The sequence below is a fragment of the Equus asinus genome, chromosome 23, assembly GCF_041296235.1.
Source record: "Equus asinus isolate D_3611 breed Donkey chromosome 23, EquAss-T2T_v2, whole genome shotgun sequence".
Taxonomy (NCBI): domain Eukaryota; kingdom Metazoa; phylum Chordata; class Mammalia; order Perissodactyla; family Equidae; genus Equus; species Equus asinus.
The window spans coordinates 13966459-13990014 of NC_091812.1; the positions used below are offsets into that span (position 1 = coordinate 13966459).

General features: G+C 44.5%; 1 protein-coding gene across 19 annotated transcripts in view; it reads left to right on the top strand.

The window, feature by feature from the left end:
* The window catches only part of CDC14B (cell division cycle 14B), a 95455-nt gene extending 76440 nt beyond the window's left edge, over positions 1 to 19015 (top strand). For 4 of the 19 annotated variants that reach the window (XM_044756495.2, XM_070496045.1, XM_070496050.1 and 1 more), the window contains 4 exons: positions 626 to 723; positions 10128 to 10244; positions 14976 to 15041; positions 15341 to 19015. In XM_044756495.2, the coding sequence (XP_044612430.2) occupies positions 626 to 723; positions 10128 to 10244; positions 14976 to 15041; positions 15341 to 15377 (318 nt within the window). In that variant the 3' untranslated portion in view covers positions 15378 to 19015. Of the gene's footprint in view, positions 1 to 625; positions 724 to 5452; positions 5599 to 10127; positions 10245 to 14975; positions 15042 to 15340 lie in introns of all 19 variants that reach the window. The other 15 variants (XM_070496046.1, XM_070496051.1, XM_070496053.1 and 12 more) reach the window with 6 other exon arrangements.
* The last annotated feature ends 4541 nt before the right edge of the window (positions 19016 to 23556 follow it).

The following is a 23556-nucleotide window of genomic DNA, read 5'->3' on the forward strand; positions in this document are numbered from 1 at the left end:
GATAAAAATAATAAAGCACATTTTGAGGGATTATCGTCACACTTTTTTTTTTATACTTATAGCCCTCTCTAGGAACTTTTCATTCAAAATGGTTAAAACAAGGTTATGTGTCCATAAAACTAAAGTTTTTTTTACTTACTAGGCACTGGTGGAAAAAAGACATTTGTGAAGTAAGCTCGTTAGATGGGCCTGGTTACTCTCCCCGTCCCCCACTTTTTCTCCATTTTGTGACAGCTCACTTAGGGAACCAGTCATTCTCAGATGGAGGACTTTAAAGAACCAAGAGTTCTTTAGGGGAGAGTGATACTATATTAAGTAGTGGTAAGTAGATTGTGAAATTTACAAAAGGATGTTTTTGATATTGAAAACCCATTATGCCTTTTCACTGTCGATATGTTTCATAACGAGTGCTATTGGGTTCTGTGTCTGAAAGTCACCTTTTGGTTATCTTGAAATGTGACCTGTAGCTTTATTTTGAAAGCAACAAAGTATTTTAGAGTTCAGAAAGTTCAGTGTATTATGTGTGTGTGTGTACATGTGTGTGTGGATAAATGTAGGTGCTGTGCTTTACTGCATTAATAAGTGCAACTTAAATCAGTAGCTCAGTATTTTTTTACTTATACAGTACAGTGATGATGACGAAATCAGCGGAGTGACTCAAGGTGATAGACTTCGGGCCCTGAAAAGCAGAAGACAATCAAAAACAAACGCTATTCCCCTCACGTGAGTCTGGTTTCCTTTGTGTGGTTGATGTTATTTAATATGTACGTGGGGTCGTTCATGAGCTTTTGTTCTATGTGTTTTTCTCCACAGTTGCATGCCTATTATGCCACTTTGAAATGATTATCGACATTATTTAAAATCTGGGGGTGTTGCCCACAAAGCTGTTGGCTATCCTTCATTCATGTCCATCTTCTCTTGTAACCTTGCTGGCCTATATAGATAGGAAAGCAACGTTAGGAAGGTTTTTTCTCCATGGATAATCACCATGTGACGTCCTCAAGACAGTGACAGCAGATGTAAACCGCAGAATAACTGATTGGTCTATAGTTATTAATTGTGAATTTCTTTAAATTCTCTACCATATTGCAGATAGTTTGATATGATATGATAGAATTTAATCACTGGTGTTATGGTGGCTTAATGTCATTATATTATTTTAGGGAAACAATGAACTAGATTAAACCATAGTTTTGTATTAATTTGTTTGAGGAATTATTTTCAAGTTACAGAAGGTTTAGCCAGGGGATGGGAAGTTTAATCATTATTGTGTATGTGTATGTCCCCTTCTACTTGCTTGTGTTAAGTGTTAGTTTGGATACAATCTCATGGAACATCCAGGATTATTAGAAAATATGTAGAATCAAAAAACTTGGCCATTGTACTTTCTTCCTAGGGTATTCTTTAGCAAATGCTCCCTCCTATGCCATTGGATTCCTTCCTTCTAGTAACCTCCTTTTTTGTGTGGGACACCAAATTTCCAGCTTTTCTGGAGGGGGCTGTTGATGGAGATAGGTCATTCTGCTCAGTGGGCCTTGGGTAATAAGGTAAGAAACTGAGGACATAAATGTTCATGGCAGAGAAGGACAGGCTTTCTTTTCAATTAAAAGTGGCTCTTCACTGGTATCTCCTCATAATCTTAAATTCTAAAGTAGAATTACACATGAGGCCTGTGTTGTCATGGACCACCATCTTAAGAGGTTCTTAAAAGACCAAATGAAAAGAATGGAGTTTTCCAATATAAAGCACCGGGTGAATGAAAGCGTCAGGATGGGTTATAGGCATTAATAACCTTTCTCTTTGCAGCTTAGTGGTACTTCAGTCAACTAGAATGCTTTCAGAATGCTGCGTTTTATATAAGTTTTTAACTCCAAATGCCATTTTGTTTTTAATTTCAGCAGAAGTTTTCATCTAAGCCCTTAATGGTTCTTTTTATATAGGAATATTATAGTTCCTCTGGGTAATCATTCTGAAGCCAGTTTTAGGCACCATGGAGAACCTAGGGGGTGCCTTGGAACGGTGCCTCCCAAGCTTCTGTGTGCCGCTGAGTCCTGAGGAGTTTGTTGAGATGTAGGCCACACTCGGGGGGTCTGGGCTACGTCTGTGCTCTGCATTTCGAGCAAGCTTCCAGGTGTTGCAGATCTGCTGGTACAGGGAACACACCATGAATCGCAAGCCCTAGAAAATGGGTGATTCTGTGGGTTGCTTTTAGTTGTGCCCAGGTCTTTTGTTTTGTTTTTAAGAATCTGCAGCACATCAGTTTATTTCTCAGTAGCTTGTTGCCTTTTGTTCAAAAGTCCAGTTTGGGGTCAGGGGAGCGGACTTCTGCTTAGTCAAAAGTTCTTGTTGAATAGCGCTTATGGGAAATTTCCTTTAGTTTCTCTCAGTCTGCTACCTTGTGAATATGTTTTCTAGAGAGTTCAAATCACTTTATGGTCTTTTCTAGAAAAATTAAAGCTATGAAAGTCTCTTTCATGACTGATAGGTTTGTGGTAATAGAAAAGAAAAGAATGAATAAAGACTAAGATTCTAAATACTGTTGGAAACCAGAAGGTGACACTAGATGCTGTTATGTGTTCCCTGGGACTGGAAGTTAAGTGTGATCAGTGATGGTTTAATAACAGTGACTAGCAGAGACTGGGGAGGAGAGGCCAGCCTCTGTGCCATCATTTAGTTCTCTAGTGACAACCCCCACCCCTAAAAGGAAGAGAGAACAGTGTCCTTTGCTCTGAAGCACTTTTCTTTTTTAAAGATTTTATTTTTCCTTTTTCTCCCCAAACCCCCCGGTACATAGTTGTATATTTTTAGTTGTGGGTCCTTCTAGTTGTGGCATGTGGGACGCTGCCTCAGTATGGCTTGATGAGCCGTGCCACGTCCACGCCCAGGATTTGAACCGGTGAAACCCTGGGCTGCTGAAGTGGAGCGTGTGAACTTAACCACTCGGAGCGGGGCCGGCCCCTCTGAAGCACTTTTGGTGTAAGTTAAAACCACGTAAAATGGTAAAAGCTAAAAAAAAAAAGACAAACTTGTTGAAGATCCTCTTTAATTGTAATTGTAATCCTAAAAACAGTAGAATAGCACCAAAACTGTTCCCCTCCCATATACACTTTAGGCCACACTTTTAAAGGAAAAAGGGAAATGCTGAAGTCCTTCTAAGCTCCTAATTATGTGTGAAGCCCCTGGGGGATCTTAGATTAGTCACAGCAGGTTCTCTCCTCCACAACATTCTCCCTATCCGCCCCTCTGCTGTTTCAAACCCTCTTTGCTGTTAATCAGCTCTTCTTTGTTCTTATTTGTGGCTCTTTGGGCCCTAGAAGAGAAGTCAGTTGGAGATTTCCTTTTCCTCCCAAGTCCTTATTGTTATTTTAGAAATATGAGTCCCGGAGCCGGAGACAGAGTGAACCAGCAGCAGCTTGGGTGGAGAAATCTAAATTGAATTCCTGCCTCGCAGTTTTGGCTCATCAGTCACTGCAGGCAAGGTATTCTGGTTCACTATGGCACTTAGCTGAATGAAAATACTTGTAAGAAGGAAAGTTAGTGAAAATATGTATGTACTGGTGATTCTTAATGGAAGTTATAATACATTAAATATCATTCCAATTATTGGTTTGTATTTTACAAACGGTCAGTATTTGGGGAAAATTAAAGTTGTTAGAAACTGTAAAATACTCATTTTCTCAGAGAGCATGTCTGATCCTGACCACCATGAAGACAGTAAATTATGTAGCGCTGTGACCTTGAAGTGACCATCAAGATGTGATGGCAAGTATATTATTATCTGTGTTGACATAGATTTGGTAGATTTTATAGCTTTATCCATGCTGCTTCTCTTTCTACATACTGATATTTCCACTAGGTCTGTTAGGGTTAAATGAGATGATACATGAAGAGCGGTAGTGCCTCCTACATGGGAATAAGGTGGAAATGTGGATATGCTATCCTCAAAAACTCCCCAAACCCCCTTAACAGTACAGTGGAGATGAGTGTTTTTTTCATCATTGGAAAATAATTCTTATCCCTTGAGCTTTACTAGAGGAACAAATAAAAATCTGTAATGCAGACACTTGGGTATTCAGACCATTATTCCTTTAAGATAACTGTTAAATCAGTAACTGCAAATGAAAATTGGGATGGGTGGAAGGTTCTTTGTTCCTAGGCCATTCATCCGCTTCTCTGTCAACAGTAAGCTCCTGTAATCTGCATGTGTATCAGTAGGGGTTTTGTGGGAGCAGCAAAGGAGATAGTGCAGGTGTGGATTGTGAGGGAAGGGTAGGTTTGATTGCAGGTCCGCCCTTTAGTGAAACCGCTTGTCACCAGATAGAGTGCCTGGCACATAGTGCTTGATGAGTACAATGACAAGGACAAGATAAAAAATCAGTCGGTTCTGGCTTAATCAGCCTAATAGTTTGTGCAGAGCAAATGCTCAATAGAGCCTTTTGTAATTGGTCACTGGTGTGTATGGGTGACCCTCTGAGAGTGTAGTGGTTGGAAGGAGTTACCACCCTCCTAGCCACGAGGGGGTGTCCTTCCTCAGTGCTGGAAGCTGGACCATGGATTAGGGGACGCCAAACTGAAAGCCAGGTTTGGTTGCACGAGGAAAATGAGTGAGGAGAACAACTAAGGGAAAATATTTAGTATTAATACATTCGGGAAATTTCCCATAATTTGTGTTGCCTGAGGCTGGGTGTGTTTCAGTAATCTTTGTTTTCAGAATACGCGATTTGCCTGAACTCCTGATGCGGAGTACAATTCCACTGAATGAGAGCAGTTCTGCTGTGCTGTGTTCATTTATAATTGGGCCTCCTATGAGATTGTTGTTAATTTTCAGGACAAGGCTTTTTTTTTTGTTGGTTGGTTTTGCCTCCTTTTTCTCAGTGGTTTGGTTTAGTTTTGTTTTTTTTTTAAAGATTTTATTTTTCCTTTTTCTCCCCAAAGCCCCCGCACCCCCCCGTGCATAGTTGTGTATTTTTAGTTGTGGGTCCTTCTGGTTGTGGCATGTGGGACGTCCCCTCAGCGTGGCCTGACGAGCAGTTCCATGTCCGTGCCCAGGATTTGAACTGGCGAAACCCTGGGCTGCCGAAGCAGAGCATGCGAACTTAACCACTCGGCCACGGGGCCAGCCTCTGGTTTAGTTTACTGTGTGTGCATATCATGTGCTCTTTGAAGAATTTCGATCATATAACTTTGACTCTGATTTCTATATCATACAATGAAATTAATATGGGGCGGTTATCCAACTAGAGATTGGGTCTAATCTTTTGTTACCAAATATCAAACCAGTTTAAAACTGAAGCCAGCATTTTTCCCTACATAAAACGTAAAACTCCATCCTTGTTCCCCACCTTGCATCACAGGATATCTGAAATTCACACGTGGCTTTATTTATTTATTACTTTGTTTATTTTGGCTTCCCAGTCTGAACATCTGTTCTTTCCCCTTCACCCCTTTCCAGATGCTCCCTAGCTGTGCTGACCTCCGCACTGTGTAGTGTTGTCCTCTGGTGGATTGTTTGTGACTACATTCTCCCCATCCTGCTATTCGGTCTCGATGGTTTAAGAACACAGTAGCCATCAGGACCCTTTGACAAATAGCTGCTGTGTAAGTGTCCCATTCCATTTCTCTACTAGAGCTCACCTCCGGTGTCTAGTGTGTTTCTCACGGTGCATGTTTTTCCTCACTATCAGCTCTCCTAGCTTTTGTTGGTTTGCCTTTTCTCAAAGGTTCTTTCTCTGAATCTTTTCAATTAATGCGATGGTGTTGGGGAGGGAGGTATTCACTGTTCCTTTCACACAGGGGATATTAAAAATAACATACTTTGTTTTTCAGTTATGCTTAATCTTAACAGATTTTTTGAAATAGCAATTTATAAAGACAGTCAAATAATTTCTTTTCCCTGTTGAAAATATTTAGTTAGCTTGGGATAATCGGGGTGGCTTTCTTTCAGTCAGTTGTCGGTACAAGTTTTGTGTGTTTTTAGAGTAAATATCCTCAGTATATCCTTTCCAATCTAGCAAAAAGAATTTTCCCAAGGGTTGTCTGCTGTTGGTAGAGTTTTGCTCTCGTCGCGGTGAGGTGTGGTGCGCGTCCTCGTGCTTCCTCTGCTCCTCACGCTGTCCACTGCACTCGCAGCGGGCCGCGGCTTCCCTGATAAGTCTTGTGTCTTGAGGATGCAGAATGTTCTCCTCTGCCTCATTTCGTTCCCTTCCCTTTAGGGAATATAGTTAAGTACAGTGTTCAGAACTTGATAGTAAGTGAAAATAGGAAAGCAGAGACGCCTGGAGCCCCTCGTTTATGTTTGTGTTTCCACGTGACAGTGATTGTGCTCCTTACTCCCCCCACGCTCCTCCTTTCCCAAAAGTCACCAAAATGCCTTCATTAGGTAAGAGAGGCAGAATTTGTGTTCTCTTGATATCTTTCATCCTTAAATGAACGCCTTAGCGGTACAGAGACTTCTGCAGAGGAAAGTGGCAAGAAGCTCAGCTGCAGACCGTCCTTTAGTTAAGTCTGTGAGCACAGAATGGAGGGCGTGTCCTCTGAGACCACGGTTTCCGCCACCCTCTTCTGTCTAGGCTGCATTCTTTTCTCTGAAACTTTTTCTTTAGCTCATATTTCAAGAATTTCTTCTCTTGTTCCAACTTGGACTTGGGAGTTATAAAGGAATTCAAAAAGTTCCTTCCAGGATCTCCTCCAAAGTAAAATTCCATTGCAGCCAACTCCAGGACTTTGTGGTCTCACTGAGTGTCTTCAGATGGCTAGAAAAGATGTAAAAAAATCTAGCAGACTCCATTCTTTTCAAAATTAAGGAAAAGCTGCTTAACATGTTCCTATTTATGACATTTTCTTGAATATCTTACTAATACAAGCTTATCACCTAGGCAGATATATTTCAGATATAGATTATCCTTTTAGGTGTTTTTTTTCTTTACTTCTCTTAGTAAACTTAGATTTCCACATATTCTGCCTCAGGAGCACCACACGCTGTGTAGATTTATTCTTCTCTAACTTTTCCGAGTGGTGAAGATATGTCGCATAGATGGAGTTCTACATGGGTGGAGTCGTTGCTGATAACACTCAGGCACTTCCTAATTGTATTATTTTTCCCAGGGTAAGTTTAAAGATAGTCTCTATCAGGCTCTTTTCTTTTTAATATTCTATGTAAGATAGAACCTTTTTTGTTGTTATTACTGACATTTGCCAGTGCGTTTCTAGACCCAAAGCAGAGTATTCAATTTAACCTGCCTGATTAATTTGGAGTTTATGGAAACAAAAGCTTTCGACAGTAACAGTGACATAAACAGGTATAATCCTTGTAGTTATCGTTTGAGGTGACTCCTCGTGGGCACCATTGTTGACATTCCCCTCTGTTGGCTGGTGTTGTGGCCTCACCTAGTAGGTTGTTACCTGGATGCTTGGAGAACTTGACTAGAACAACACTTGAGATTGCCTGTCAGACTCTTAGATGATGGGAAGGTGCCTCTGGTGGCCGTGGGGCCTCAGGCCCATCACTTAGATAGCTCGTTTTGTGTCTGTGGTCAACAACCAATGTGAATAGTGTGCAGTCGCGCTGATGGATTCTTTACTTGGAATTTAGCATTTATGTTTAGAGCATTTTGTGGCTTGATGGGTGAGAGACCTGGCTTTTCCATTTTTTGCTTTGCTGAATGCTTCAAGTTGCAGGTAGCAATCTGAGAATACTGGGGCTCAGAAGATACTGCAGAGAAGAAAGTAAACTGAAGTATAGGCAAAAGATAGAAAGTAGGACTGAGGATTCTGTCAAGGAGAAATGGAAAGGAGAAGATGCATACTCTGAATGTTGCTGTGCAAAGCCTGGTGATGAGCCTGGTTTGCAGGGTGGGAGGTAGTGGGTTCCCACATGCCCTATGGGATCGTGAACTCTTCACCCATGTCTGCCCGTGTACCCCACCTTATGGTGTGATGTGTAGGATGTCACAGTTACTCTAAGTGTAGTTGTTGGTTTCCCCACTTTATTGATGCATAACCTACAGATGTAATAACTGTTCTGTTGTTAATGCAAATACCTGGTGACTCAAATCTTTACTGTTGTGATCAGTGCATTCCGAATTTCTATCATGCTCTTCTTTTTAAAATCCCACATAGGGTCAGCCCCGTGGCATAGTGGTTGTCTGGCATGCTCCACTTTGGTGGCCCGGATTCACGGGTTCAGATCCCTGGTGCAGACCTACACCACTTGTCAAGCCATGCTGTGGCAGTGACCCACATACAAAGTATAGGAGGACTGGCACAGATTTAGCTCAGGGCCAGTCTTCCTCAAAAAAAATAAGTAAATAAATAACATCCCACATAAATTATTAGCTATTTTAATATTATCATTATATTACTTCACATGAATTATTTACATTAATTTTAGAGAAATTTTTAAAAGATGTTTTCTATTAGCGTAAAATTTGATTTAGCAGTAATATCTTGTTTTGAATAAACATTTGAGTAATAGCTAATTTAAGAAATCAGGATTTAAATTTCCTGAGCCAGCAATATGTCGGCTCTTATTTTGTTTCACATATTAATGATTTTACAATGTGTTTGTTAGTTGTCTATGCTTTTGGGCCACAAGTGGCCTTTATATATCACTTTATATAATCATAAAGAATTTTTAAATAAATCCTGTTTTCAGGCTGGAATTCATATGCCAGGGCAGTTGGTGCCTTCTTTGATCATGCAACTGTGTCTGTATATGCTTTTTCTATTTTGTTAGAACATTCAACATTTAGGTTGTTGAAACTTTATAAAGAATCTTGAATTAAGCATTGGCTCATTTACCCGCGATCGGTTTCCCTCCGGTGAGACTGAAGGCCTGTTTCCTAAGCTTTCAGAAATACTGTGTGGAGAAAGCCAAACAGCTGGGGTAGGGGCCTCCCCAGCCCTCCTCCTCTCTTCGCCAAGCGGCTGGAAAACTGCTGGGCTCCAGCCCTCTCCCGGGGTACAATACAACCCATTGTTTCTTTAGTGAGGAGAAGTTAGCATTTTACTCAGTGTTGAATATGCTGTGGTTTGGGAAATTCTAAGATGATAGGAATTTACTAGTCTCGACTACATGTTAAGGGCCTGGCTTTGGTTGTCAGCCGAGGTGGTGGCGATGCAGCATGGAGGCAGGCCTGCTGGTTAGTTTTCGTGGTTTCTTTTTGCTCTTAGGAACTGGGTTCACGTAAGTCGTTGCCGGCTGTCTCACCTTTATGTTTGGATTTGAGAGGAGGAAGCTTTTTTAAGTCAGTGTATTCTCTTCTAGACAAATAAAAATTTGAGTATATGTAAACGTGTGTGTGCAGTTCAGTGTTTTGGTCGTCAACTCCTGAAGAGAACAACCGCATACAGAATCTTTTGCTGTTTTCCCTGTGACAGTGCACTGAGGGATTGACGCCGCCCTCTGCTCGTGCGCAGGGTCTCCCGTGGGCTGCAGCTCAGGCTGCTCTTCTGAGCCGGGAATTCGCCTCCTGGGCAGTCCACTCCCAGACACGTCAGTTCCTTGAGATTTTTGGAGTTTAGTTAAATCAAGTTTCACAAATTTAAACAGCTTCACTTTCATGTTAGTGATACTTCATGTTAATGGTACTTGGTGATTTAGTGAGTAGTTATAATCTAGGAAAAATTCAAAATTTTGCTTGAACACAGTTTTAAAATTTGAAATGTTGTATAAAATTAGTATTGATTTGGGATTTATTGCCCATACTTTCAGCTCTGAAGAATGAATATTGTGTAGATATATTCATATTCTTTAGAATTTGGGACTTTTAAATGATTTCTTGTTTCCATGACTAGAATTCAGAGAATCTGTTTTTACTTTGGGGCACAAAAATGTGTTTTGCTGATTGATTTCTTTGGTGTGGGAATTACTTAAAATTCCAGGTCATTCATCTTCCAAAAGGAAAGTACTCTGGTTTATGTAACATTATAGGGAAATGAGACACTTCATTTTAAAAGACCTTGATGTAAAAATGTAGTTCTGATTTTTTTGGGCAAATGTGTTTATGGAAAATCCTATCCATTCTCAATAAAATAATTTGCATTGAAGTGCAAAAATGCCTTCCTCTGTCAAGTATTTGCAAATTGTTTCAGTGAATATAATCATATTTTTCTCCAACTATTTCCAGAGTAATTCTTCAGTCCCGTGTTCAGAGCTGTAAAACATCTGAACCTAACATTTCTGGCAGTGCAGGCATTACTAAAAGAACCACCAGATCTGCTTCAAGAAAAAGCAGTTTTAAAAGGTGAGAAAAGAATCCTACTTTCCTGAAAAGTTCCAAGCTTTGGTTTCCCAGTTTGCCCTTCTGGAGCTAGGACTGAAGACGGGAGAAAGCAGAGTCCCTGTGATGGGACATTAGCCCTGTGTGTTTGACTTGTTCGTCCTCTAGAATATCTGAGCTGTTTTCGTGGAGGCTTTTGTTTGGATTTGTTTTTCAGAGGTGATTCTCAACAGTGGAAATGTGGTGTCTGGGTCATAATATGGGAAAGTTGAGAATATTGTACTTACAAGTTCTTAAATTAAGAATTTCCAAAGCTCTCTGTCAGGACTTGGAGGAAATCTTCCCATCTGTGTATGAGATACAGCTTAATTTTTGGAAAATTAGCTGCAAATAAGGGTGATGGTAGAACAATGAGAACTCTAGTGAATTTGAGGTCCTTCTTCACTGAGTGACTGTCCTCTCAACCACAGTCCACACCCGAGGGAGCTAGTTCTTTCCCTTTGAGCCGCTATCTTTTACTTCCTTCATTAATACAAGATTTAACAAGAAAATGGACATGTTCTGTGACCACATCATCACTCACTGTTGTCTTTGGGTGTGTATCATGAACTGAAGGCAGACGTTTCGTTTCTTTTTTTTCTTTTTTTTTTTTTAAAGATTGGCACCTGAGCTAACATCTGTTGCCAATCTTTTTTTTTTTCTTCTCTTCCCCCCCAAAGCCCCCCAGTATATAGTTGTATATTCTAGTCGTAGGTCCTTCTGGTTGTGCTATATGGGATGCTGCCTCATCTTGGCTTGATGAGCAGTGCTAGGTACGCGCCCAGGATCTGAACCGGCGAAACCCTGGGCCACTGAAGCAGAGTGGGTGAACTTAACCACTCGGCCACAGGGCTGGCCCCTGACATTTCATTTCTAGTCTGTTCTAAACACAGATCCCTTTTGAGGGAAGAGCAAACCCTCCTCACTGTCATCTCAGGAGTGAGGGCTGGCACCCGTTCCATGAGGGTGTGTCTTGCCTGGAGCTGGCAGCCTGGGCGTCCTGAGCACAAGGTCCTGCTCGTGGCACAGCGTGTCTCTTGTAACAGGTCTGACGGTCGTCTGAACCAGACTTCCAAATGTGCACAATTGTCCTTGCTTCTTTTTGACCTCCTGCCCTCGTCTCTGAGGCTCTGGGCCGCGTTGCCCTCCTCGGTGCTGAGTGAGTCTCTGGCGGTCTCAGGGCAGCCTGTGTCCTGAGGGACTTGCCGACGACCAAAGAGCTCTGTGTGTTCTACTCTTTTGAGGAATTGTTCAGTGCTGCCGTTTTCCCCTCTTGGCCGATTCTTTCGTACAGTTTTACTGCACACTTTTTCTTACCTGGGGCTGCAGTACTGGCCAGTACACGTATTTGAGAACTGGGCAGCGACTTGCGATTTTAGCATTTAAAATTCTTCATTAGAAAGTAGCAAATGTTTATACTCTTTTTTACATTCTAATTCCACGTGAGAAGAATATTAGAGAACTGACAAAAGTCAAAGATTTAGGTACATTTATAATATCAGAATGTTATTTGTAGCAGTGATAAATGGGAAATGGGCTAAAGGTTGTTGAATTATGCCAAATGAATCAAGAGTCATGTTTTTAAAGAAAATTTAACAACCTGGATAAATGCTCATGGAGTAACAAGGGAAAAGAGCTACACACAAAAGTTATGAACTATTACTCTAATTTTGTAAATGTAAAATGTACTTTATGTATGTATAGAAATGTATAGATGTATAAATATTTATAGATATATACATTTCTATATATAGAAATAAGATGAAGGAAAAATATGCCGTAATCTTACGGCATCTGGTTGGTAGGACAGTGGGGATTTTTCTTTTCTTTTTTGTCATTTTCTTACAACTTTTGAACAGTAAATGAGGGGATTGGGGGTATTTTAAGTTTGACACTTAACTTTGACACTTTTAGGTAAATTAAACTATTAAAAATTCAAATACAAAACCTGCTGTTGGTGATAGTTAGACATGTTTTGAATGAATGAATTTTTTTTAGGTATAATTGCTCAGGCTTCCATTACAGTCAAGTGTGTTTTGTACATTTAATTCTGCTTTTCTGGGTTGTGCTCTTCAGGTTTCAGAGGCATAGAGTCCGGGAGCTGGGACCTCGTGTGCCAGCCACACCACATTCCTCTGAGGGTGGCCGTGCGGCAGTTTCTCCATCTAGGTCTTGCCTAGTGCTCTAAACGTGTGCTTCTCAGCAGAGTTGGTTCCTGCAGTGAGCGTCTGCCCGAGGTCCCTGGACCAGATGCTCTGAGGGCTCTAACGTAGGCTTCAGACTGAACACACTTGACTGAATGTTGAAATGGCCCAAAGCAGTTTCCAGGCGTCTGGGATAGCACTGAAAACCAAAAAGATTTATTTTAAATTCAGAAGTGGACTTGCAGAGATTTGGAGGGGCAAAGAAGTCAGACAGTGAGAGCTCACTGGGTTTCACGGCGTGCTCAGCCACCCCTCCCTGCAGGGCCTCCTGTGCCTCTCTGGGGCTCTGGCCCGTGTTCACCTTCCCTTAACTGAGAGCCGCCTGCAGCCCCCAGACGAGACGCAAGCACGTTATGTGCAGGTCCCACTCCCACTCCCGGGCCTGATGGGAGTCGTGCAGCCAAGCTTTTTTCTACTGAATAGGATTTGTTTGGGGTTGGAGGGTAATGAGGGAATTAACATAATTGGACATAATCTGAATTGGGACAAAAAAATGTGAGCTAAGATTGTTGAGTAATTTTAAGATATTGAATAGAAATCTTTTCTTTGAACAGCAGTAAAAACAAGCACACCCTTTCAGTGTACTTTCATCAGTCCTTGGAAGGCGCCAGGGTTGCCAGCCTGCGGTCACTGCGGTCTGGGAGGCCTCCTCTCTTGCAGGTTGCTGCTGTTCGCATGTCATCCTCATCATCTCTGTTGTCCATAGGAAATGGACCTTTCGTTTCCATGTCTTGTTCTGTTCTTAGAGGCTTCCAGGACGAAGACTTCACCTAAACTCACTTTTCACTGATGTGGCTCTTTTGATTTTTGACAGTTTACTGAGAGGCTCTACAACTTTGGAAAACTTTTCCAGAAACATGTTAAAAGAGCAGTTTGGAAACTGAAAAAATAGGGGTGTTGTCATAAGTATTTGTTGTTGGGCAGGATTGCCACCGTGTTTCTCTCATGGCAGGTGCTTATTCCCCGTGTACCCACCGAACATCAGCCCCATCTAAGCTTCAGTCCATTGTGATGAGCTCCGCCCTGGTGTGGCTGTGGCGGCTCAGGACGGGAGCACTGCAGTGTCGGGTGGAAGGGGCGCGCTGACCCTCAGTGCCGAGGGGGTCTGTGTGGCACCTTCCTCATCCCCTTTCTCAACTCGGAAGAAATGAATTAACTGGCTTCTACACCTCCCACTTCTTATTAGAGCTGTAAAGTCATTTTTAATGTTCCTCTTTTGAGAATTAATAAATTCAGTGAAGAATTGGCTAAATAGAATTGTCCTGAATTTCAGGGTTCTTGCATGAACTCTCTGAAGAGCTCTCTCAGACTGAGTCTTGAAAGTTTCATCATTGTGCCTCCAACTGAGAACCTGCAGCCGCCTCATCTGATCCCATTCAGTTCAGTTCATGTCTTTACACGACTCACCTGTCAAGTACACGTTTCTGTAGGCTTAGGCTTTTTCTTTGGGGCATTCTTTCATTTCTGTCTTTTTTTTTTTCCTTAGTTATAAATTCATCCATTTTCTAAGAAAAATGTCACATACAAGTGCTTTTTTTAAATTCCGGGTTGCATCATTAGGAACCATCATTTTCTGCTCCACCTGCCAAACCAACCTCATGTTCATTGCTTTGGGATATTTTGTACCTAATTATTCATATTTGGGAAAAGATGAATGCCCAGGCTCCTGGCCTCTGAAAGCATGAGTCTTTTCACAAGCCCTTCCATCGGGAGTAGCCACATTTAGGACTTTGGCTTCTTGAGTCTTCTCATTTGTGACTTTTGCCATCCTCTCATGCCTGTCGCTGCTTCTTGTCCCTCGGAGTCTCAGATCTCAGTGTCTGTTCAGTCACCTCTGGGCTTTTTTGTTATTGCCATTGTCTCTAAATGTACATCAGTGTAGAAGTCCCAGAATGTTGTGTCTAAATATTCTTTTGTTAGAATGCTGGTTATCTCTTATCTTTTAAGATATTAATTTCCTTTTGAAATTCAAGATATTTTCCCACTTGACTCTACCAACTGACCTGGATCTTTATACTCAGTACTCTGTTGGGGTCTCTGAAGACTGTCTGATCAGTTCAGACGAGCTGCCCTGATAGAGCGTCAGCACCGTGCAAGTGAGGGTCACCTCCAGATTGGAAGTGGCTTTTCTGACTCTTCTTTTGCTTTAGTTTTTCTCTGAAAGTTACCGTTTAGTTGAAAGTGTAATGTAATAAATTGAGGAAGGAAAGAAGGGAGGAAGGGTGAGAATCAGTCAAGGTCAAGTGTTTACCTTCGGGCATCCCGGCGAGGCGTCTCCTGGCTGCATCCTTGGCTGCGTCCTGGGTGAGGGTTAGGAGGTGACTAGGAGGTGGCGTGGGTGTCCCTCGCAGCCTGCAGGGTGCTCCGAGGATGCGGGAGCCAGGCTCGGGCTGCTTCGCTCTGCTGAACTGGAAACTGCTTGAGGTGCCAGAGCTTTTCTGTAACCGAGTTCCTGCTTTGGAAGTAATCAAGTAACACTCTTTGTCTTTCGTTCTTTCCACTTTTCCCACAGCCTGGTTCCTCAGAGGGAAAGAAGGAAAAGGACTGCTTTGCAGCAAATGCCCTTAATGGCATTATGGTACTCTCATTGCTCAGCTGCTTTTGCCCTCCCTTCTTTTTTTATTGTTTTTTATTGTTTTTTTATTTTTTGCAGAACTGAACTTTTTTCTGCTCTGCCTTTCTCTCCTGTTTGTCTTTACTTTCTGGTTGATATTGTACTGTCTTTTCCAAAGTACTTGTCATTAAAAAATTGTACAAAGTGTCTACTTTTTAGCATGTCAATATTGTTATTGTGTTGCCTTCCTTGTCCTTGATAACTACAAATAGGAAGTTTGAAAACCTTCATGGTAAAATCCTTTTTTTTTTTCCCCCCTGTAGTCCCTCCATTTCAAGGACTAAAACAGTCTTGCGTTAAGTAAAAACCTGTGACCAGAACTGAAGGAAGACTCTAGGAACAGAAAACCACCACAAGACTTAGCACAATTTATCTGGAAACAAAACAAAATTGTAAAAGCCTTAGCTGCTTTCCACCTAAGAAGTTTTTTCAAGGAAGAAAATGTCCGCTGGAGTTTAAATAACTACATGAGTTTGGGTACAAGTGAAGGACTCGAAGCCTGCCCGACTCTCCTTTCTAGAAACGTCTCAAGTTTAACAACAAAAAAGCAGTTGTGCATTTGGTCTCAGGTGTAGACAGGCAGCTCTCTGTCAGCGGGAGAGCCGGCCCGTCTGTGGCGCGTGTGCCTGTGATGGCAATCACTGTAGCTGCTGGCCTGCAGAAGAATTGAGGCTCCGATGGGGTTTTTTTACGTATTTATTTTCTGTTTACCCCGTGTCAAAATTTATAAAGATAAAACAGGCATTACTGAAATGCTACTTTCTGTAATTTGATACTGTTTGGTTTAATCATCTTCACTTTCGTATTTGTAATACTGTCGTAATGTTAACTTTGTTAGGTACCCAAGCTGCTTGTCTTCCACCAAAGAGTGCTTTATTAACAAGAATCTGTGAAAACCACATTTAAAGACTGTTGCATGTTGTGATAGAAAGTGGTACTTTTCTAACCTAACCCTTGCAGGAAGATATTAATGATAGCTTTAGAAGACTCAGGAGGAGAAACTGGCAGCATAGTGGAAAGATTGTTGTCAGTCGTTCCTTTTTATGTCATTTAGGGACTGAAGAACGCCAAGGCTGCCTGCTGTTGGTTGTCCAGTCATACAAATAAAAACCGTATTTCCTTCCATGCATAAAAACCCCACACTGTCGGGGTTTCCCCTTGGAAACAGCAATCCCAAATAATGGTGGCTTTTTAAAAATAAAAAAAAAATTACCACTCTATTAGGGTCTTTCTCTGTAGCATCGTGGATTGTTTTTGTTCTGTACCCTTTGATTTCAGTGCCACTTATTTGCATCTGGATTTCTGTTGTTTGTAAATAAGAAACTCACTGTTGCCTTTGGTTAGAGAATACAACTAATAGATCTTTCCAGAGTGCCTTCTCCCCTCAACCCTACAGAAACAGCAGAGTCTGTGATAGAAAGCAATCACAAAAACAGTTTGCTGCTTTAAAAAAAAATGGGGCCCAAAATAAAAGAATATTTTGCGAGCACGTTGGTCACTCCCGGGTAGGAAGTGAGTGGCTCTAGCTCTTGCTCACTGTGTGCCTGTCCTGGGTCGGAGAACAAGGGGGCGCGGTGTGGAAAGGCAAATGCCTTCACATCGTGAGAGGAGGGAGTCAGACCAGGAGCCACTTTCATTTTAAAAAGCTGCCTTTTTAACAAAACTATGAGGAATAAGAAGTGATTGGAATAAACAAATCGAAGGCTGTTAGTGGCAAAAGTAATTGGAAGGCCACAGCTCCGTTTTGGTATTTACTCTCTTGGAGTAAGTTGTCAGGTTGAATGGCTTCGAGGGGAGATGGAAGATGCCACAGTTTTGGCCCAACAAGCAGCTCTTCCCCCCAGTCACGGTGTCTTTTAAACACTGCGGACCAGACCTCAGAAGAACTGTGGTTGTCTATCCCTGGAAGTGAGTAGACACAGAGACCCACTTGCCTGGGGGAAGACGCTCTTTGAGAAGCTTTGGGTGGGAGGAGAAACATTCTGTTTACTCTCTCGTGCTGGGAGACGATACTAAATACTCAGACTGTGCCCGGAGGTGAAACGGTGGGATTCTCAGGGCAACTCTTCTTCCCTTTATACTTTTAAAGGCCATTGCCTGTATAAATAATACAGGTAGTTGTGAAAAATCAAACTTCTGTTCTTGGTTTGGCTTTTTATTACATCAGAACAAGCAAATGTCTGTCTTCTTCACAGCGAATAAGCCATCGGTGTCTTGGCCAAGAGTGAAACATTTGGGCTTCAGTGTTAACCACAGTGCTTTTTGTTTGACAAATTGCCTTTTCGTGTTGGCTGCTCATGTTTCCAAGTAGAATTGCTATCACTGTGACTCTTTGTAAAAGTCCTTGTATGTAACAGGCTCCCTGGAGGCAGTCACAGGGAACTGGTGATCTGATACAGAAGCCCCCTCGAGCACGGGAAGGACGTGCCGTTTGTGCTTCGGGAGGGTTGCACAGCACAGTGTTAAGCGTCCTGGAGACATGTCTAGAGTCCAGGAAGTCTCTGGGTCTGACGATGGGAAGTTCTTCCTGCTGTGAATCAGAGTGGACTCTTTCCTCCCCCAGCTGAAACTCCCTCACGCCCACAATCTAACTTTGAGTCCTTGTCACAGAAGACCTTGTTGCTATGGAATATGAAAGAGGACATGTCAGATGGAGAGATTCCTTTAACTTAAGAGCCTTAAATAGCTTTGAAAGTACACCTCGACAGTTTCCATTGGAATTAAAGTTAGAAATGAATATTTCTCGGTGCCCTCAGAGCATTCTGGGGACTCAAATCAGCGAGAGTCTGAAGGAAGGGTGTCTGCAGAACTGGGTACCTAGCAGCAGAGACAGACTTCGGTTCTGTAATGCTAAAGAAACCTGGGAAGCTGTCCTCACTGTCCGTGAGGGGCTCGGTCCTGAGCAGTGCCTCACTATGCAGGAAGCCTTACTCGTCATATGTAGCTGCTTCCGCGCGGCCCGCTGCTCTTGTGTCCAGAGACTCTGCTCTAACTTGATCCCCTCAGCCTGCCAGCCCTCGCTGCCTCCCCTGCCCTCCTCCCCCACTCACAGGGGTGATTTCTACCTCTTTTCTTGGGCCCGGGTAAGTTTTGGAGGAGTCCCCCAGTGTTCTCACGAGGCGAGTGTGTTGGCCTTGGGACTGGAGACCGGGGCCTTAGTGCCGTGCGACCCAGGCGTCCTGGGTGGCGTGTGCCAAGAGCTCCTGGAGCCTCTGCTTCGCTCGAGTGACCATTCATGGCAGATGACAATGCGCTCCTTGATGTTTGTTTTGAAAGTAGCTTAACTGCTTCTCTTCATACATTTTTAAAAGTAATCATTGCATTTCAGAAAGCAGTGCTCATCGAAAACAACTTGAAAAACATATCCTCGTCCTTTAATAGCTCTCTGCCACAAAAGCTGTCCTGGTGAGGCTAGCCGCTGCTCTTCCGTCTCTCCTCAGTCTGGGTATCTCCGCATCGCTAAGGGAGACGTGCAGACGTGTGTGAAAGCCTGGACGGTTCGCCTCTACTGTGTAGAAAATTACTTCCTTCATTGCCCGGTAGAATTCACTGTCAGCAGACATGTTCATCTATTATAGTACTGCGGTTTTATATTAATAATTTGCAGACTTTTATCTAACTTGCACTCATGTACAGATTATTAAAAGTTTTAAAATGTAACTGATTAATCAGTATTTGATCAGTCTTGTTTTTTTTAATTAAACTGTATATTTCTAATCATATTTTATAAAGCTGAGAGAAGTGGTTGAATGACTGTTTATTTTCCTGAAGGGATTTTTAAGATAAAGCTTCATAATGGCCTGTAAACTTTGCATTATCTGTTAGTTTGATACATATTGTTGCATTTGAAAATATTGTGCATTGTAACTGGTTTTATACAGAATATTGAATAGTGGAAGTTGTATAATTGTGATCATGTAATTAAAAGTATTAACCAAGCCGCCTTCGGGTTTGCTGTGTTCACCTCCTGACCGGTCTGAGTCATGGCGGGTGTGGTAAAAGCGGCTGGAACCCTGGGTGCAGGGGTGCTAGCGCTGCTGTCGCAGAACGCCACGGACCTCAACCCCAGACGTTTATTGTCTCGCTGTGCTGGGGGCTGGAAGTCCAAAGTGTCAGCAGGGCTGGTTTCTTCTGAGGCCTCTCTCCTTGGGCTTTCTCTGGGCTCCAATTCCTGGTGTCCTGTCTGTCCTCATCTCCTTTTCTTATGGCCCCAGCCAGATTGAATTAGGACCCATCCTACAGCCTCATTTTGACTTGATTACCTCCTTAAAGGCCTGTCTCCAAATACAGTCACATTCTGAGCTATATTGGGGGTTAGGGCTTCCACTTAATTTGGGGGACCCAGTGCCCGCGTGGGTCCTGATGCCCAGTGACTGCTTGCTCTTCTCCTCTGGGTCTGAGCGCCGCTGTGCCCTGGAGGGCAGTGTGGTGGGAGCAGTCCTCCACAGAGGTGCGGCGCCCCATGCCTTCCATAATCTTCCTCTCCCCTTGCGGCCCGTGTAGGTGGTCTCCAACTTTTTATGATTATAATGCTGCATAAACGTTCTCGAATGTAAATTCTTCCTGGGTGGGACTGCTTATTCCCTTAGGATAAATTCTTAAGAAAGGCATTTCTGGGTCAAGGATATGCAAAATTTTAAAGCTTTTGACATACACTGGGTCAAAAAGCAACTTAGGGGCTGGCCCAGTGGCACAGGGTTAAGTGGGCACATTCTGCTTCGGCGGCCCAGGGTTCGCCGGTTTGGATCCCGGGTGCGGACATGGCATCGCTTGTCAAGCCATGCTGTGGCAGGTGTCCCACATATAAAGTAGAGGAAGATGGGCACAGATGTTGGCTCAGGGCCAGTCTTCCTCAGCAAAAAGAGGAGGATTGGCAGCAGATGTTAGCTCAGGGCTAATCTTCCTCAAAAAAAAAAAAGCAGCTTAGTATAATTGTTCAGAGCATGGATTCTGGATCCAGACTGGGTGCAAACCTTTGCTCTGCCACTTATTAGCTGTTTGATTTGGGCCAGAATGACAATATCTAATGTGGTTGTATGAGGATTAAATGAGTTAATATTTGTTAATTACTTAGAACAAGCCCCTGGCACATACTAAGAGCCATAGATGTTTAATAGAAAAGTAAAAATACTGTCTTCTCGCTCTCTGAAAGGACAGTGACCATGTGCTCTCTCCCTCCCCCATGAGCAGCTGACTGACAGTGTGGAGCTGGTTAACTGATAGCAGGACACTGGCCCCAGTGCCCTGGGGCGTGGGTCAGTGTCGCTCCCTGCTATGTGTAGTCCTCTTTCAGCTGCCCCATTATTCAGATGTGGGGCATTTGTCTTCTAAGTGGTGGCGCACTATGTCCCTATGTTATAGTCTCACCATTTTTCTCAGATTTTTGGGGGGAGCAAATGGACCCTTTAGGCAAACAGTTCCCAGTTCCTCCTGACACCCCAGCTCCTTCACTGAGGATGCTGGCCCAGCACGTGGGAATGAAGATGCTTCCACTCCTGCAGCATGTCTGAACACCTGCCTGTCTCTAACTGTGTCTCGTCTCTTTGCTAGCAAGTCTGCATGGCTTTGACATGCTTCTGGATGACGGGTGCTCCATCCACACTGAAATGCCCAGGTAAGGAGGCCTCCCGCCGGGCAGGGTCAGCCCCTACATGGGCTGGCTACCACCAGGGCACTGGCCTTGGCCCCTCGGCTTCTTCTAATGGCCAAATATCATATTTTTAAATGGGGAGAGGCTTTGGGTGGGAAAAGAAAGAGTGGAAGCGGTCATATGCCTTGTGCACTGTTTTATTGGAGAAAGACAGTAGTTTCTTCTCATCATGGGTGTGCTTCCCAACTTAAAACAAGATGACTTTTCGGGCCGGATGATTCTTCCTTGCGTAGGACTCTGGAAAATGCAGCCGGTCTGGAATCCCTGGCATCCCCCACCTACCAACTGCCAGTCCTGTTCCCAACCATTGGCTGATCCAGACACCCCCATGCATTTTCAACCTCCTTCAGGAGGCAGTGCTGCCCCCAGTTGGGAACCACTGATCAGCTTCACTGAGCAGTGTCATGGAGGCGGCGACGGCTGCTCTGGGGCCCTGCTAAAGTGAATATTGTTCTCCTGCCTTGTTCTGCCCTGGCCCAAGCCCCAGCGGGCAGAGGAAGGGGCCAGAGGAAAGGTTTCACTTAGAGAGAGAGCAGCAGTGTGCTCACCCCTGGGAACAAGGTCCTGAGTAGTCATGAGTGGGTGAGCGAGCTGCCTTTCCGCCTGGCCCTGGCTTGTCCCCTACAGTGAAGCCATGGAGAGAATACCATGCCTGTTGTCTCTAACCCTCAGAGTGAGGGGTCTCTTGTGACAGCTGGACGACACACCGAGGCACTGTAGGCAGGCCAGGGATTGGCATATCCTTAAGTAGCAGTGGAGTGTTCACAGAGCACTGTTGGGCAGGACAGGACTGGGTGGGGGGTGGCTGGTGGCCACCCTGGATCACTGGTTCAGGGTGATTCTGCTCTGACCAACGCCAGATTTGCCTTGCAGTTAACAAGGAGTTTAGAGCATGGACCTTGGGGCCTTTTCTCTAGCTGCCATGTTAAACTAGTCCTTGCCATACGCAGTAACTCCCTAAGACAGGTTCTAGAGTTGTAAATACAACTCTGGCTGTCTCCTCCATTTTCCAGCGATGGTTGGCTGTCTCGGGCTATAACCTTTCTAGACCGGCTTTTAATCTGGCTCGGGATCCGCAGGGGCTAGACTCCCAAAGAAGATCTCTTCTGGACAGCACAGCGCTCACCAACAGAAATCCTCTCAAGGTGCAATCTAAGCTTGTTGCCTCTGGCCCAGGCCTCGGCCTCAGCAAGAGTTTCTGTCTCGTTCTTCCACTGAGTATTGGGATTTCAGCCCTGACCGAGCTGGGCCCTCCTGTCACTGACCCGGGGGGATGACTGGGTTGGGGAAGGGACGAGATGGACACCCCTTCTGGCAGTGTTTCAGTTCCAAGCCCCAGTAGACAGTGTTTCTTGAATTTTTTTTACATTAGTGGCCCCTGTGGACTATTTGATAGAGGCTGAAGTCGCTCTGTCTCCCCAGGAAAGTTCATGCTAAACCTTTGCAGAGTTCACAGACAGGCTCGCCACGCCCTCGCCAGCTGTGTACCATCCAACTCCAGGGGTGCCACTGGCACAGGTGCAGTGGGAGGAGCGCCGCCTGCAGGTGTGCTGTAACAGAGCCTGCTCAGCAGTCATCTCAGGTCCCTCCAGGCCTTCTAGAGATGCTGGGTGAAAGCCCTGGAGCAATGTCTTTCTGCCCTGGTGGCGGGTCCTGGGTCAAGATGGAGCCAGGGGAGGGGGTTCCACCTCCCTCACCAGCAGAACATCCAGGTTCTGACCACTCTGCACTGCTGAGAATTTAGGACTTACCTCAGATACCTTAAAGGTTTTCCTTCCGGTTCCTCTAATGCTGCCAGCATCTTAGCGGCCAGCAAAGTGCAGACCAGGGCCAGCAGCACAGTTGTGCGGACTGTTCAGCACTGCGAGTGAGGTCCCCTGAGCATGGGCAGTGCTTACTTCTGGCCGAGGTGTCCTGGGTGCCTCGGGGGGGGTGTCTGTTCTCCCTACCTGGGTGGCTGAGTCATTTGAGAATCTCAGAGCCCCTGAGAGACTTACTTACGTGTAAGTTGATGCCCCTCCACTCTCATGTGATAGGCATTCCCCAGCTTACTAACGACTTTGGGCTCCCAAGTCAGTCTTCCAATATCAGGCCACATTTTTGCAAAGAAACAACGCTAAAGAGGCGGCCGGTTCTCTGCTCCGTGGCTTGAGCTGCGCTCCCCCACCACAGGGCCTGCTTCGCCCGTGGTAGAGCTGTGACGGGTTCCAGAGCCCTTGTGGTTTGGTCAGGGAAAATCCTATTGCCTTGAGTCACAGGAAACTTAGTGGCCAAGAAAAAGGCTTTCCCGGAGCCATGGGAGACGGGAGGCAGCCTGGGCCGGGCAGAGGCCTCAGGAGCTGCTAGGCCCTTAGGCTCCACCAGGCCCTGGGAGAGCCAAGCTTCTGTTTCTGTTTCCACTAGCGCCTTCCTGGGGACCTTGAACCTGATCCCATGGCATCTCAAGTCTTGCCATCTCCACCTGTGCAGGAGACCTAGTAAAGCTTTCTAAGACACTTCTATGCCCGCCACGTTTTCACGGACTCGCTTAAGCCCCACTGCGCATGGTCACCGTGTTGCACTGAGCAGCTCGCCGGCCCTGCCCCGGGCATGGCCGAGCACAGTCGCACACAGCACACACTTAGTGTAGCTCCTGTGGCCCCCGCGGAGGAACACGTGCCCTCTGGCCTTTCCTTGCCCCTCTCCTGGCAGCTTTCCCCACGGGCCTAGTCCCCGAACTGGAAACTTCAGGAGGGTGTGGGAAGAACACTGGGCTTGGGGCTGACCCTTGTGTCCGTCTCTCTCTCCTCATCCCGTCCCTTCCCAGAGGCTAGCTAGGGACCGAGGAAG